General features: G+C 40.8%; 1 protein-coding gene across 2 annotated transcripts in view; it reads right to left on the reverse strand.

Moving 5' to 3' along the window:
* Positions 1–11,760, reverse strand: part of MRPS9 (mitochondrial ribosomal protein S9) — a 34,017-nt gene extending 22,257 nt beyond the window's left edge. The window contains exons 1-2 of one of the 2 annotated variants that reach the window (XM_064407996.1): positions 11,572–11,760; positions 4,655–4,834 (exon numbers count right to left, since the gene is read on the reverse strand). In XM_064407996.1, the coding sequence (XP_064264066.1) occupies positions 4,655–4,834; positions 11,572–11,745 (354 nt within the window). In that variant the 5' untranslated portion in view covers positions 11,746–11,760. Of the gene's footprint in view, positions 1–4,654; positions 4,835–11,026; positions 11,174–11,571 lie in introns of those variants that run through there. The other variant, XM_064407997.1, reaches the window with a different exon arrangement.
* Positions 11,761–13,440: the final 1,680 nt, after the last annotated feature.

A 13,440-nucleotide genomic window follows, 5' to 3' on the forward strand; every position in this document is an offset into this window, starting at 1 on the left:
ACATTCCACTAATTCCCATTGCTCAAAACATGTGCAAAGACAATTATTTAAGTAGCATCCTGTGAAGAAAGGTATTTTAGGGAAAAGGAAAGAAGAAAAAAAAATTTAAAAACCACACAAACACCACCTCTACCCTGGGGCTCCTTTGCAGCAGCACCCTTTTTGGCAGCAGGCTCAAGAATCCAGCTCATTCCTTTTTAAATATACACGAAATTTTAATCATCAAAACACTGAAGTGAGAAGTGACACTTTATGCCATAACATTTTAATGAAACACCTGAGCAAAAGCTGTTTCAGCTTCTACTCCTCAACTTGATCATAAGAGAGCCACTTCCCTTCTTAAACTGTGCCTCTTGAATCACATCATTTAGTCACTGTACTTCATCACCTCTCAGACCGAAATGTTTTCTGGAACAGCTGTTTTCCTTCCAACCACACTAGCAGTATTCTTTAACAGTTTTCAGCATCCAAAATCCAGAATATGTGGGGTAAACCCAGGAATGAATGAAACAAAAATGGGGCACAAAATGTTAACTCTGAAACATCTCTTTTTTATTTAACAGGACAGAAAAGGTTAAGAACAAAACAAACCACAACAAACCACAATGCCCCCCCACCCAAAAAAAAAAAGTAACACAACAAAGTTTATATTGCAAAACAAATCCCTCCTCTAACAACTAAAATTTATTGAAACTACCCCCATCACTGTTCATCTACAGCTAAATTCTAGCTTGTATAGAAATAAGTTTCAAGTCCAAAGTGACATACCATTTTAACTCTATCATTGGAAAAAACCAAAACAAGCAAAATAATCCACAGTCATTATATGAAAAACCCTACCTTTTTAAATATTACATTATTTTTATACTATGTAATCACTTTCAAAATGAAAATTAATGTCTTGTCATGAGCTTGCAGAGAAAAAAAAATCCAAAAAAATCTGTTGAAAAAAGTCTTTATTTCTATCTTCATTTAATTTTTTCAAAATATAGAACAATATTAGAAAGAGTAAAAAAAATACAGCAGTCATGAGCTCAGACTGATGCAGAAGTAAAAAAATACTGATGCAGAGTTTGCTTCCACTGGGGAAAAAAAATAAAAAGAGTTGGGAAAAGCATTCTAGCTTCAACTACTTAAATAAATCCAGAATCCCTTATTTATTTTAAGGACAATGCTGGACAAGACACTCTTCTTGCAGACAACAGGCAGTTCTGAAACACATTTTGTTCTGAATAACATTTCTGACATTTCACATTTGCCAATATTCACTCATTTCTAATACTCTGTGTTGCTAAAATGTGAACATTATTTAGAAAGGAGATGTGCCGAGTCACCTTTAAAAGCAACTGGATACAAGCAATTTTTCATGAAAGAAGCCTTATTTTTTTGAAAGAAACCTGATGAGGAATTAAGTCTTTCAACATTTAACATTTTCACAGTTAACTATCTTACTGGTATTTTTCCAACAGTATAAATGCTAGTAGAGGAAAACATATATTTTATGTTCAAATTATTCCATCTGCTTGACAACAATCTATTAAGTCATAAGACAGACAACAAGCAAAAATGAATGCAGATCTTTAGCTTTTGAGTTTTACTAACTCTTACAGGAAAGAGTATTGCTTTATGATGAGCTCGTATCTGAGAGAGCATTTAGTGACTGCATAAAAATGAATAATAAAAATACTGGCATATAAATAGGTCATGAAGCTTAAGACACAGTTCTTGTATTAATCTTACTTAGATTCCTGGGCTTTAAAGTGGAATATCACAGAACTGACAGTGGAAAATGGCTGTGGGCTGTTTACTACAACCAAAAGTTAGAAGTTAAATCACAAAATAAAAGGATTACAGACTCAAACAGGGAAAAGCACTAGGTCAGGACTGCAATCTCTATTAATTAGGTATCCCAGCTGGGCAGTGGGTATGCAGCTGTTAACTTGATCAATGACTTACCTAAATGTCATCTCTACTGATTCGCTTATAAATTACCAGCAAGTGAGACTAATGTACAGGTGCTAATTTATTTAAACTGTTCTCTGCAGTTCTACATAGCTTTATAAACTGCATCTGGCACCTAATGTTAGCTGTCAGTTGTACTTAGACATGCCTGTCCTAACGACTCTGTTCATTAGAAATGAGCACAAATTATGAAATATTGTGAAAAATGATACATCAAATGGAATGGGCAAAGCAAATCAATTAGAAAAACTTCATAGCACATATTCACACATAGGAGAATAAAACATCCTAGCTTCAGAGTGAGGTCTATAATACCAATTAAAAAGCAATTGGTAGACTTGTGCAGAGTTATATATCAATTTGCTGGATTTTTTTTTTCTCCTCCAGAAATACTGTTGTAATGCACAGCTTAACTTTTCATTCCTAAATAAAAGCATCAGTAAGAGGCAATTCTGCTTCCACAACATCCAAGGATTAGCAAGTAAGTCAACTTATTTTCCTTTTTTAAAACTTCACAAGGTTTAGCTTTTAATAAACTCTACCTAAAACTCCAGTGAAGGACAGAATCCTAGGATGTCTACTTTTGAAATACACTGCAAAGACTGATTAACAGCAGAAGACATGGAGGTATATAAGTACTCATCAGAAAGAATTACTGCTGTTCAAAATGTAAAGCTTGGTAATTCTCCTGCCAGTGCTTAAGGAGCTTTTATATTTTTATAACAGAAATTTAATTATGCATAGCAGACACTATTACACACTCTAATTACTTTCCAACACCTGATGGAATATGAAGAAATCAAACTGCAGATATTTGCTATCACCAAAGCTACTCTTCTGGCCCCACTTCTCCATCATTTCAGAAGCAGTCTGCAAAGCAGTCCCATACTTGTCACCTGCATTGCATTTGTAAAAGCCAATTTCCAGAATGAGTCTGCTTTTACTAATGGTGGAGCTTAGTTAATGTTGTGCAAATGATCATAGTGCTGTGGCTTTATAAAGAAGAAACCACTACACAGGCACGGTCATTTTGTATTTCTTGCTTTCTAGAAGCCTTCCCGCTAGACACTGTCAAGGAAGGAAGGAAGCCAGACTACAGATTAATAAATTCTCCTATCATTAACCTTTCAGGCAAACGGAACTATCAGCATCATCACTGTACTGTATTGACATGGGAAGTATTCTGACATGGTAGACTGGTGCATGTTTAGTTTACAAGAAAGTAACTCAAAAAAATAAACATTATTAAAGGGAAGAAAAAAAACCCACCTGAAAATACAGGGAAAGTAAAGTTTGCAGAGAAACAAAATAGCCAATGTAAAGAAACAGCCTGGTGTTACTGCTGACCTCAATGAATACTTTTACTGTCGACCTTACCTACTTACACCTAGGCTGGCAGGGTCTCTGCACTGGCACTTGCTTGTAGAAGGGCAGAGAGATCCCTGTGTCTCTACACATATGCAGTATCAGTGCATAGCTTTGCACTCACAAAGCTTGATTTCCTATGGATTTGTGACCTGAACTCAAGCTGCCTTTATGGATTTTCTGATACCTGATAAAACTCAAGTCTTATTTCAGCCTTTTCCTCAACAGGCCATTACTCTGGATTGCTGTACCTTGCTGCCTATTTTTAGAACTTAGTTTTGAAGCCTGTCAAACATGTTTGAAACAAGCCTGTGTCATAACCTACACACCATTTCTTGGCATAAGCACACTGCCAAGACCTTTCAAATGGACACAGTCACGCAGACAGAATTTTGCCACTGCGAGAGGCAACAAACAAATCTCCTCTCCCTGAAAAAACTACACCATGGACACCTCTTGATTTGCACTTACACATCACTACCTCTATCCTAAGGGACCGGCTGGCACACTGGGCTGCCTTGGCTACAGCAGTAGTGTTGCTGCTGTGCAAAGAAAACTTCAGCCATGAGACTTCACACAGCTTCACCTAAGAGTGAATGTCACCAAATGACATTTCTCCTTCCTACCTCTGATGTATGATAAAATAAGACAGATATGACAGAAGTGAAGGCCAGGTGAGACATAAAAATAAAAGAAAAAAAAAAAAACATTCATGCAACAAAACATTTTTCTGAGTGAAAGGGAGCTTATCTTTACATGAGCCAAAATGACAGAAAAAGGAGGCCACCCATCTGCCAGTCATGAGAGGGAATGACAATAAAACAGTATGTTTGTAGATACTGATAAGAACTTAAATTCACATCTACATTAAAATCCTCAAGCTGAACCAGTGCATTGGTTATAAAACATCTATAAAATTTAATATATGTTACCAGCAACCACTGTATCACAGAAGAAAACCCTAAATATACACAGCAGGTCAAATTGTGAGTGAACGTTTTGAAATGCTACATAAACCTTTACAGTGCCTCTTATAACCTGAGATCAAGGGGATTATCCATTAGCACTTTTAAAAAGAACCTACTGTGCTTTAACAAGATATAGTATACAGCTCTATACTGGGATGTCTGACCTCACATGGTAGCAGAAGTAGAATGTCTATTCACAGTCACAGTTGCAATGTTTGCAATGTATAGCAGCATTCTTGCTTATTCTGACAGTTTGATTAAAATTCACAGAGAGCTGAGGGGCTCATGCTGAAGTAAAGTGCTTTCAATATCTGAAACTCTACAGTAAATTACTTCTCCAACAGAGCAACTGTACTTACATCAATATCCTCTTGGGTAAAAGTTTCTGGATCTTCTCCCATCATGTTGGCTAAATGTCTCTTTCCTAGGTTGAACTCTTCAATCTGTTTTTTAATAAATGCTTCTGTGTACTTTTCAGGTCCTGAGGCTCCTACATTTTTCCTCTGCACTGCTGTAGTGGTACAGATCAGCCTTAATGTCTAACAAAAAAAAAAAAAAGAGATTTATTTTACATTTCTGGCATAGTGAGCACTAAATAAAACGAATGGATGAATAGTATAGCAAGTTATTCATTCCCATAACAAGATTCAACACATCACAGGAGTAAGTCAGGAAAAGCATTATTACTCATTAAACCATTTTCTTCCAATGGTTTAACGTCCATGAACAGATAAACACATTCTAAAACCTTCACATTTTCACACATTACAATTAATTTAGAAGATTTTTTTTGATGGAAGGATACACAGCATACCCTAAGTCAGGAACATCCTCCAGCAAAAGCAAGAAACAGCACTGATCAACAGATCCCAACACAAAAGAAAATAAAAAAAACACCAGCAAATAAGCAGGTTTTGCCTTCACCTGAAGCGATGGCACCACAACAAAGAATGGTAAGAATATGTGGGGCAGCTGTCTAGCGGCTTTTCAGAAGCCACTGACCAAATACTGCAAAAAGCTCTGGAAAGGCCAAGGCATGCTCCTTCCTTGTTTGTGGTGCCAGAATGGCTCTTAAGCTACTTCACTGTCTCAAGTAGACCATTTAGAAAACTAGCAGGGTAGTCCAGCAGCCAATACTACTGAGCATTGTACCAGTTCAAGTCACAACTCAGAGGGCAGGTACCTTCTTAGGCACACAGGTTTGGTCTCACTTCTATGAAGACAATCAGCTGTTAAGATGACTAATTTCACTGATGCTCTCTGTCAGACAAAGAGGAGCTTCACTGACAGAGCTGTAATGTCTCAATTCTGGCCTAGTGTCAATATTATGCACTATTTTGGCTCTTCAACATTAGTATTAAAGTTCTCGGCAGCTTAACTATTCTACGAACTGAATGAGAACTGATTATTTGTGTGGTCTTCTGTGGGAGGGGAGGGAGGGAATCACAAGAAAGAAAGCAATGTGAGACAGAAAAGCAAAGACAGAAAAAGAATCACTTCTGATTCAGAAAAATGCCAAGTTTTGTTCATCACACAGTACCCTGAAAGGCTTCACCCCCATCCCTTCAACACGCCAGGCTAGGCTTTGTGAGGAGACAGTGCAGCCTCACAAGGCAGAGAGCACCCATGGCACCGTTCACCCCTGCCAGCATTCTTTGCTCCACTCCCTTTACTCGCCCTGTGCCAGCTCTGGCACAGGACTCCTCTGCAAGCCAACTCAGCTGCCTACACGGGCCAGAACACTAACTTCTGCTTCATCAAGCAGGCAATTCGCAGCTGAGCTGGGAAGTCTGAGCAGTTCAGAGATCACTTTTCAGAGAATTGCCAAAGCTGCAACAAGAAGGTGGCTGAAACACTCAACTGGGAGAAAGAAAGTGGAGGGGGAGTCCTTTCTTTACCCTCATTTCCTTGAGCAAATGATTAAATTGCCCCTGATGCTCTGGGAGCTGCAGCCTCAGTCTACCTTCAGCAAAACATTAAAAACCAAACACATGCATCAATGTGAAATAGTTAGTATTCTGATTACAAGGAACAGAACAAAGGTAGTATTCAAAATTATTCAATGTTCTCTAAGTCATGAGAATTGTCTTCAAACCACAATTTAGACATGCTGAGAATTTTGATGGATTTCACCCTTCTGAGCTCAGCTGATATAAATAAAACACTTGCTACCTTCCTGTAACTAACAAACAACAGTAATCTCAAAACCCAGTTATAACCACAACAATACAAACACATGTCTCATCAAAACAAGATTACATTAAATGTATTTGCAAGGCAAACAGAAAAGCAGATCAAATTTGTACCTTCTGTTAGCAACGTCAGTTAGCTTACAAGAACTTCTCCTGTAACAAGAAGCTTCTGGTGTTCTCCATTACATGGTCAAGTCCTACACTAACAGGAAATGAAACACAGCTTTTCTTTGTACTTCCACAGAAACCAGTTGGTATTTTGGACATCTGGCAGTCCAGGATGGACTGATCCAACTCATCTAATTTGCTGCACATACATAAAGCTGCTCATGACCAATTTACCCATCCAAGCCTGTGTCAGTGTTCAATATACAAAACGTAACAACTCACCTTGAAATTTCAATTTGAAGTGAAGACTACAATATGCAGCCTTAAACCTGTATATAGCCCATGTCTGGGCTGAAAGACCAGTCCCATGAATTCAACCAGGTTTGATATAGAAGGTAATCTTTGAATAATATCACATGAGTCAGAAAGGACTGACCCTCTATGCTTTTACCTGTAAAGATTTGCCCTTCAGGGTATGAACCTCAGGAAAGTAACACATACCTCTGCTAGAAAAGATTTAAAACAGGTCTAAGGTAGAATTTGGTGCAGAAGAGCCTGTTGCTGCTTCATTTTCTCCAGAGCTTATACATATTGCATGCTGCACTAATCCTGGTTTGTCTCTTCCCTTTTCTTTTCTCTTTAATATTCATGTTTCCTGTGAGGAAACACTGACATATACAGAATTAAAAGAAAAATAATCAAAATTTTAAATGTACACATTTTCCACAGGCAAAGCTCTGGTGATTTCCTTATAAAGCAGTGAGGGAAGCAAAGGTATCTCCATGTATTCCCTATTCTTCTCTCCTAGTCACTCCTCAGGAAAGAATTCAATTCATCTTCTGTCTAACTTGTCTTAATAGTAACTAATTATTTGTAATTCTTGTTAATGAACATATGATTCCTTATTACTTGGCCCAAAATAGCTTTCTCTCTGGTATGCTTTAAACAGACTACTTTAAAAAAGATTGCTTTCATCTTATTCCTGTCAATTTCTATTGTAATTTTCTCATTTTTGTCGTTCTTCCCTCAAGCTATTCATATTCTTCCCTAGTTTCAATTCGTCACTAATCAAAAGTCCCTGGACACACAAACTGTTCATAATTAGAAAACAGTCTCTTATGTAAATTAATATCTATTGTATTGGGTACCTCTTCTGGGATAAGAGCACTATTTCATGGGTGGCACGGGCAGAAACAGCAAAGCACAGCCAAATGCTTCTGGCATTTCAGTCAAACAAGAAAGCATGCTCCTCTACTTTGTAGAGGAAACCACAGAGGTTTGCATTCACTTCTCACACATTTCATAAAGCATTACTGAAGACAGCAGCCTCAGCATTTTAAAAATAATATTAATGCTCATTAGCAATGGTCATGAAATAATATGCTCTTCCACCAGAACATGGGAAAGCCTTTACTTCTGAACACAACTCATTGTGATTAACCCTTCCTTCCCAACTCCTATCTGAGCAACCTAGAACCAAAACTGTTTGGCAAATCCTGACTTTACAGGGAGACCATAAATTTACAGAAAATCAGCTTATGTTAAATTTGCCTTACAAACCAGTATTTTCAGACAACTTCAACTTCTCTGGCCTATTTTCTTCCAAGAACAGAAGTAACTAGGACTGTGTTTACTCATCCTGTTCATTTTGCTTCACTGGAGTTACACGGATATAAACCAAACCAACAGAGAAGTCGTTTCCCATACTTTTAGAATGGGAGGAAAGATGGACTAGAGTCAGGAGATTTAAATTCAAGCCCAAAAGTTGTTCCTTTTACAACAAGACACAGTTACAGAGGCAGAAGATGACACCAAATGACAAGGCACATATACTGTTGCACCATTTTCATGATTCTTCCATGCTCTAAACTACAGACTTCAACCACCTCCTTTTCAAAAACCATGCAGTGCACAAACAAATTTGTACCAAGAAGCTGGGGTACAAGTCTGGGTTAGGACTTCACTAAGGGATGTGGAACTGGAGCTGTATCACTACATCAGTGTGCAGGACTAAAGCTGCCCAGTGTCCAATACTCCAGCTACTGGCACAGTTGCTGCTACTGAACCCAGCAGACATGCAAGACTCTGTGTACTTGTTGCACAAGAAAAAACATTTTTTACATAGCAATTATACAGAATTTAAATGCTAGAGCCACCGTAATTTCTAAAGAATTGCTTTTTCTTCAGTAAGTGAGTTTTGGATTTCTAGAGCACTGTTTCACAAAATGTGTTTTAATTGATTTATTTAAAACAACATTGATATAATCTTAGATTTTAGTTGGCCTACAAACTAATTATGTGAACCAGTATCAGACTGATGTCTCAGAAGCATTTTGCAAAACACATCAGAAAGCATCACAAGATGTCAGCAAATATGCATAAGTGATTTGATGTTATTTTTTATACTTGATTTCAAAAGTATTTCATCAGAAGTATTTTTTTTCAAAATTAAGTCCTTTGGCAGGTAACCACAGAACTGTACCTCACCTGCTCAGAAAGCCTGCTTTCTGTGCATGTTTAACCAAACCTACATATTATGTTTTGCTGTATCGTGGGGAAGTAAAAAACAGCTCTAAATGCATCAATGCATAGCAAAAGTCAGATGTGTAGAACCAGGAACAGAATTCAGATCTGGCTGGTTTTAGGCTCAAATTTTCAGGTACTAAGAGGCTTTTCAGTTGTATCTTAGTTAACAACTGCAAAAAAGGCTTCTCTTACGTTTCAAGTATGTAGTTCTGAAAGTCTGTCACCAAAGTACCATAATCTCTTTCTGATGTTGATACATATAACATCCACAGTGATTTAGATAAAGTACTCAACGCAATCAAATTAAACAGGAACTCTGAACTCTTCTGCTGAGAATAGCTATTCAATCACATCAGAGTAAATGACAGATAGCAACCAAGCTAGACCCTTTTTTCTTTATAACTAGCACTACATCTCTGCCATTTGCTTATTGGAAGAATAGGAAACTACACCTGTTGCTCAGTCAATACTAAGGGACCTGGAATTACAAAGTTCCTCTTCCATTTTGCCTCCTCATGCAAGAAACTTTAAAGTTAAGAAATCAAACATTTTCTCCCACTAAGACAAGAAATAATGAACTAAACACCTGCAAGGTATTTTTAGGACAAGCATCATAAAAAAATTTCCAAACAGCCAGGAGAGGTAAGTGGTTAACATAAGAAATTGTTATAGCAGGTCAGAACATGGATACATCAACTTCCACCCTGCTGTCAAACACAGCCTGTATGAGAGACACAAGGACAGGACAAACAGGTAGTGGCTATTTTCCCAGGGCACTTGCCTAGTTTCCAGCAATCTGTAGTTCAGGCATGCCACTATCTTCTTTTTTAATGGTGTTCAGTGGCATGTTCTTCCAAGTTTCTCAACTTGCTTTTTGTAGTCACATAAATGTTTGCCATCCTGAACATTCTCACCAAACAGTTCCACAAGTTAACTATACCTAATGGACAGAGGAGTCTCTAAGGTTTCTGGGGCCTGTCTCCCATTAGTTCTCTTCATATCCTTTGGTTCACAGACAGCTAGACAATTTGTGTATAGCCACAGGCTTAGGTACTGATCCCCTCTCTGGGGGCGAGAGGAATAGATAAATAATCCCTCAAGGCTCCTTCCAGTCCTGTGTCTCCTCTGTGACTCCTCCTTTGACAACATTCTCTCATTTACAATACAAATCTTAAAACTTAAGGATGTGCCTCGCCAGGAAAACCAAGTTACTATCATAATCATACTTTTGACACATACAACAAAAGCAACAAAAACTATTCCAACTGAGAATGAAATCAAGTATTAGAATATTTGCAGCTTTATTCTTTGTCATTCCTTACACACCTTAAGAGCATGCATTCCTGAGTGGTGCATAAAGAACCACTCACGTGGGCACCAAGTATTTATCCCTAATGAGTAAAGTTAATCTAGATGTAACCAATATAAATAGCTCAAATTGCTCCTTCCGGTATTACATTTCATTTTCTTACTGCGTCTTTCTTCTGTTACCCCATGGGTTGGTTTAGTTCAGTCACCAACAGTTCTTCAGCCCGTATTATCCTAAATTACTTTGTAACTTGAAAGCATTACCAGCAGGCCTTTTTATCCACTTGCTGCTCACTGATTAAATATATATACAGGTGTATCAAATACCACTGCACAAACAATACTGACAGCAGCTAAGCTTTTTAATTAAATGGCAATCAGATGAACACCCCTACCCCCCAAAACAAAACGATTCTGTTTATTACCTCACTTGTGGAGCACATTTCTCTCTCCACTGCAGGTACCAGAGACTTGCCCTGTGCAACCTGGTCTAGTGGACAAATCCCTGCCCATGGCACAGGCGTTGGAACTAGGTGGTCTTTAAGATCCTTTCCAACCCCAGTCTTTCTGTGATTCTGTGCCTCATGATCTACTCACCTGCTGAGCGAACACCATTCACAGAATCACAGCATTGTCAGGGCTGGAAGAGACCTCTGGGATCATCCAGTCCAACCCCGCTGCCAAGGCAAGGCCACCTGGAGCAGGTAATACAGGAATGCTTCCAAGTGCTTTGGAAGGTCCCCGGGCAGGGAGACTCCAGTCCCTGCCAACATCAGTATAAAGAAGTTCTTTTTCATGTTGAGGTGTAACTTCTCGTGTTTCAGTTTATCATTCAAAATTATCAACCTAAAAACTGCCATCTTTTGCGCTGGCTTTGCTCTATATACAGCTCTGGTAATTCTAGGCTAAACCAAGCTTCTTCTGCTCCACATCACGGCAAACAAACACAGCTCACGGAACAGACGCCCAGCCCTCGACACTCCCCACGCAGGGCTGCCTCAGCCCCGCCGGCCCAGGAGCAGGGGCAGCAGCACACCGGGGCCTCCCAGGCAATGTCGCCCCTCGGGCAATTCCCTCGGGCCATTCCCTCGGGCCGTTCCCTCGGGCCGTTCCCGGCCCCTCACCGCCCGCCCGGCTCTCACCTGCGCGCGCGGCCCCGCGCCCCAGCGGCGGCACAGCCGCAGCACGCGCCCCACGGCCGCCGCCATGACCGCGGCGCTCCGCCCGCCCATCGGCCGGCGGGGCCGGGCCGCGCCTGCGCGCTGCTGCACCCGCCGAGGCTGTGGCCGCGGCTCGGGGCTGCGGCGCCTCGGCATTCCTGAAATCTGTCCCCGTCGGGATGAGTGGTGGTTTACACCTGGAGTTGCATTCACAGCGGCCACCAGCTCAGCAGGAGACCCCCGGCGCGGCCTCCTATCTCGGAGGGACAGCGCTGAAAGCAGGACTCCTGTTTGAGTACGCGGCGCTGCGACTTGCAGCGTGTCTGGGGCAACGGCGCTGCTCCGGAGATTTGTTACAAAAACAGATTTCACCTTAGCCCTGAACTGGTTTGTTTGGGTTTTTCCCATGGGAAAAAAAAAATCAAGGAATCGGAGGATAATTAAGTTGAAAAAGACCTCTGGGGTCAGCGGGTCCAGCCCGCGGCAGTCGCCGCCGTGTCAGCCGGACCATGGCGCTGAGTGCCGCGTCCAGCCTTCCCCTAAACACCTCAGGGACGGCGGCTCCGACACCACCGCGGACAGCCCATTCCAATGCCTAATCACCTCTTCTGGGTAGAAATTCTTCCCAATATCCAACCTAAACCTCCCCCGGTGGTTTAAGCTTAATTCATGTCCTCTTGTCCTGTCGGGAGAAGCGGCTGATCCCACCTGGCTACAGCCTCCTTTCAGGCGGGTGTGCAGAGTGAGGGGGTCCATCTGGGCAGCCTCTTCTCCAGGCTGAACAGCCCCAGCTTCCTCAGGTGCCTCTCACAGGATTTGTGCCCCAGACCTTTTACCAGCTCTGTTGCCATTCTCTGGATGAAATATTTTAGAGACAGCAGATGTCTCTTGCTGAGGGGAGGCTGGTGTCAATCCTGTTATCTCCCAAGGTGATGACAGTGTCTCTGGATGCTGAACTTTGCAGCTTGAGAATGTTCCTAATTTCTCTAAGTTACATAGGATATACCCTTATAGGTGATTGGATTTTGTCAGTTGTTTTTTCTACCATGGGAGAAGTGGAAATTAATTAAAAACTGAATTTAAGCTTTTCTTTAGACTTATAGGAACCTTCTTTTTAAGAGAAGTTACTATTTGAGAGGAAATTCTGGAAATGAATCTCTGCTTTTCCAGGTTTATGGTTTTTTGTTAAGTTTTTCATGGATTGCCCTTTTCCTCCCCATTCAGATGAAAATATGATTTCCTGGGTTATAAAAGAGGTTATAAGAAAACTGGCCGTAGGCAAAGGAAGTCATCCACACGAGGAGGTCAAGGAGGAGCTGCCTGGAAAGGTGCATTCATTCTTGCAGTCGCCAGCTGTGAAAGTGAAAACATCAGCAGTTTTACTGACATGGATACGTGCAAATGATTGCCATGAACACTGCACTGAAGGAGAGCAGTGAAGTGTCTCTCCTGTGCACACCTGGCCAAGCGCTGGGAACTGCAGTCACGCTCTCAGTCACAGGCTGTGTTGGGATGGCATTTAGCTGCTAGCTGTTTCTCAGAAGAGAAAAAGGGGGTTGGTTCAGGGTCACAGTCCCACTGACCCACCTTCTGGAGCAGCCAGCAGAGCTGAAGGGGTGGAGAATGCCAGCGATGAGTATGGCCTCTTTGCGGCCTATGGTGAATCCCATCTGCCATCTGTCGCCCCGCAGCTTGGCTTTGTTCAGCAGCAGAGGAGCTCTTCAGTCCTCACTGTGCTCAGCAATTGTTACTTCTCACCCCTGTCAGCTCTACAGAAACAAAGCACTGCTGGAGTGAATGGGTTTTATTCCCCACATATAATTAATCACCAATTAAGCTTGAGGAGCAGGC

Source organism: Passer domesticus, chromosome 2 (genome assembly GCF_036417665.1).
Source record: "Passer domesticus isolate bPasDom1 chromosome 2, bPasDom1.hap1, whole genome shotgun sequence".
In the NCBI taxonomy this organism is placed as follows: domain Eukaryota; kingdom Metazoa; phylum Chordata; class Aves; order Passeriformes; family Passeridae; genus Passer; species Passer domesticus.